Source organism: Austrofundulus limnaeus, unplaced genomic scaffold (genome assembly GCF_001266775.1).
Source record: "Austrofundulus limnaeus strain Quisiro unplaced genomic scaffold, Austrofundulus_limnaeus-1.0 Scaffold208, whole genome shotgun sequence".
Lineage (NCBI taxonomy): Eukaryota > Metazoa > Chordata > Actinopteri > Cyprinodontiformes > Rivulidae > Austrofundulus > Austrofundulus limnaeus.
Genome location: NW_013952610.1, coordinates 168,236 through 170,798, shown reverse-complemented (window position 1 = coordinate 170,798; position 2,563 = coordinate 168,236). Strand labels below are relative to the sequence as shown.

Sequence of the window (2,563 nt, the reverse complement as noted above, 5' to 3'; positions counted from 1 at the left end):
GTCATTAGCACCTCTAGTAATATATTTACTGAGAAAAATGTTGACGTGTTCAATACTTATTTTACCCGCTGTTTACATATTTTTGTGCACTCGTGTGCATGCACATTTTGCTGCACGTGCACGCTCACATTGTGAGACTAAATTATCTCCATATTTATTGAGCTCATGTTTAAGCAGTGGTGTTTAAAAACAGATACCTGCTCTGAAGCACACGGCAGTGACTTCTTTATCCCTTCTTGTCTCCTCAGACACATTTGCCAGCAAGGTCGCCGCCATCCAGGACCAATACGCCGACGCCTCCATCGGCAACGTCACCGGCTCCAACGCCGTGAACGTCTTCCTGGGCATCGGCGTGGCGTGGACCATCGCGGCCGTGGCCTGGCGCTCCAAGGGCAAGACTTTCAAGGTGGACCCGGGAAGCCTGGCCTTCTCCGTCACCCTCTTCACCATCCTGGCCGTGGTGTGCGTGCTCACGCTGCTGTACCGGCGGCGGCCCACGGTGGCGGGAGGCGAGCTGGGCGGGCCGCGGACTTGCAAGCTGATGACGTCGATGCTGTTCGTGGCRCTGTGGCTGATTTACATCCTGCTGGCTTCGCTGGAGGCTTACTGCCATATACCAGGGTTTTAAACGTAGAGGGGGCGAGGAGACCCACTGCCAAAACGAAGGGGGCGGAGCTCTGCTCACGTTTAATGAAAAGAGCAAGTCTTAAAAGTGGATTTTTTGTCTTTACGTTACTCTTCTCCTTCAACAAAACATCCTCACGAGACGCCAAAACTCCCAAATTATGTCAAGACTTTTTAATCTTCTCTAAAATCACAGCTCGTTTACAGAAGCCCCACCTTCCTCCAGTCCAGTTCCATTATCAACCTACAAATCTAAATTATTACACTACAAATCCTTAATGCAAGTTGTTCCAGTTTAACACCAAACCAGCAGCCGAGAAGAGAACCGTCCAGACTCAGAAGGAAAGTCGGTCGAGGAGATGAAGAAGATGGCAGCAGAGAGGTCTTCCTCACTCACCCCCTTCTGTCTTAAAACCACGACTCGGTTTCCAGCCCTGGATCTTTCCTCTCAGATCCTCCGAACTTCAAACTTTATTGCCTTTCTTTTTTTCCTTAAAATACAAACACTCACCAGGTTTGGGAGCCCTCAGGTGACTCTGCGCCAAACGTACAAGCGAAACACCGTTTTTATCTTCGTCATCTCCAAGGATACACTGTGCTACGATACCCACAGACATAAGCCCCGCCCACTTCCCTGCCTTACAGTCATGTGACCCGTAGGAAAAGTCTTACAGTCGTGATAATGAACCTCTGTAGTCACAAACCTGAGCTAACCCCCCACCCACCCACACCTCTACTCATTTTTTTACTCTTCTCAATGGCGTCACGTGTTGATGTTGTTATCGTGCAATTGTAAAGAAACAAAACAAAAGACAGCAACAATAAAAATAKAACTACAGTTTGTTGGTGCGAAGAAGGAGAACTGTGTCGAGACTCGATGCGATCGAAGAGACACAAGAAACATGGAGACTAACGGAGCGCGGAGCAACGGTGGAGTTAAAACGTTTACATTTTGAAATTGTGAACAACCGGAGCCGWGGAAAGAACTCACGAAGGACCAATCAGGGAGGAGGACTGTGGCGGCCATGTTGTTGACAAATCAAAAAAAAATATTAAAAACTACGACCAGTGTTTCYAACTGTACATGATATTCTACAAACTTTTATCGATGTGTGTGAGAAAAATGACATTTTATTTATGTGAAGCCCACCTCCCTTCCTCTGTGRAAAGAAAAGGAAGACAGGAAGTCGAATCAGGAAGGAACTTTAAGGCAGCTCTGAAATATCAGCATCATTGGACGTTTCTTTGTATAAAACAAAAAGAAAATATCTGTTATATTTGAAAGAATCCTGTCTTGGATCACTTACCGTACGTTTCAAATGTGCTGTTTWACTTTGCGGGCGTTTTTTCAATGTGAGTAAAACTGAAAGTGTTCACAATACAATTAAATGTGCTAAACCATTTGGTCTATTTTATGAGTAAATCTGTGCCGCTTGTTTTTTTTAAATTGACTCAGGCATGAGTGACAAATTAAAAGGTAAATATTAGCTGTTCTGATATATAAAGCCTCATCGTGACAAATGAACTGTTTTGTCTGTTTGAGGAAGTGTTGAAGCCCAGAGTTTGTGTTTTGTTGTGTTGAAGCCCCCCGTCATGCCCAGGAGCAGGACTTGGAGCTGGACAGAAGGGACGGCATATGGATCGTCAGTGAGGCTTATTAATAATTGCATTATTTTTTGTGTTGACCGCGTTATCGGAACAGAAAACTGTGCTGGAAGTGTTTTGGTTTTTTTCCCTTCTGAACGTTCACTGTGTTGACCTCTAACTTCAAGGGAAATCCTCCTGAGAGAAAATTATAATTAACTTTAACCCACCTGTGCACTCAAGTGGAACTGAGGACTACCTACCTGCCCAGCATCCACCTTGTTAATTATGGTCAAATTAACCAACTTAAATCATTTTATACAGCCTCACTGAGGTTTAGTTTTGAGCTGAACTA

At 44.9% G+C, this 2,563-nt stretch overlaps 1 protein-coding gene across 2 annotated transcripts in view; it reads left to right on the top strand.

Moving 5' to 3' along the window:
- Positions 1-2,039, top strand: part of slc8a4b (solute carrier family 8 member 4b) — a 49,830-nt gene extending 47,791 nt beyond the window's left edge. For both annotated transcript variants that reach the window (XM_014019028.1, XM_014019027.1), the window contains one exon: positions 249-2,039. In XM_014019028.1, coding sequence (XP_013874482.1) covers positions 249-628 — 380 coding nt within the window. In that variant the 3' untranslated portion in view covers positions 629-2,039. The remainder of the gene's footprint in view (positions 1-248) is intronic.
- Positions 2,040-2,563: the final 524 nt, after the last annotated feature.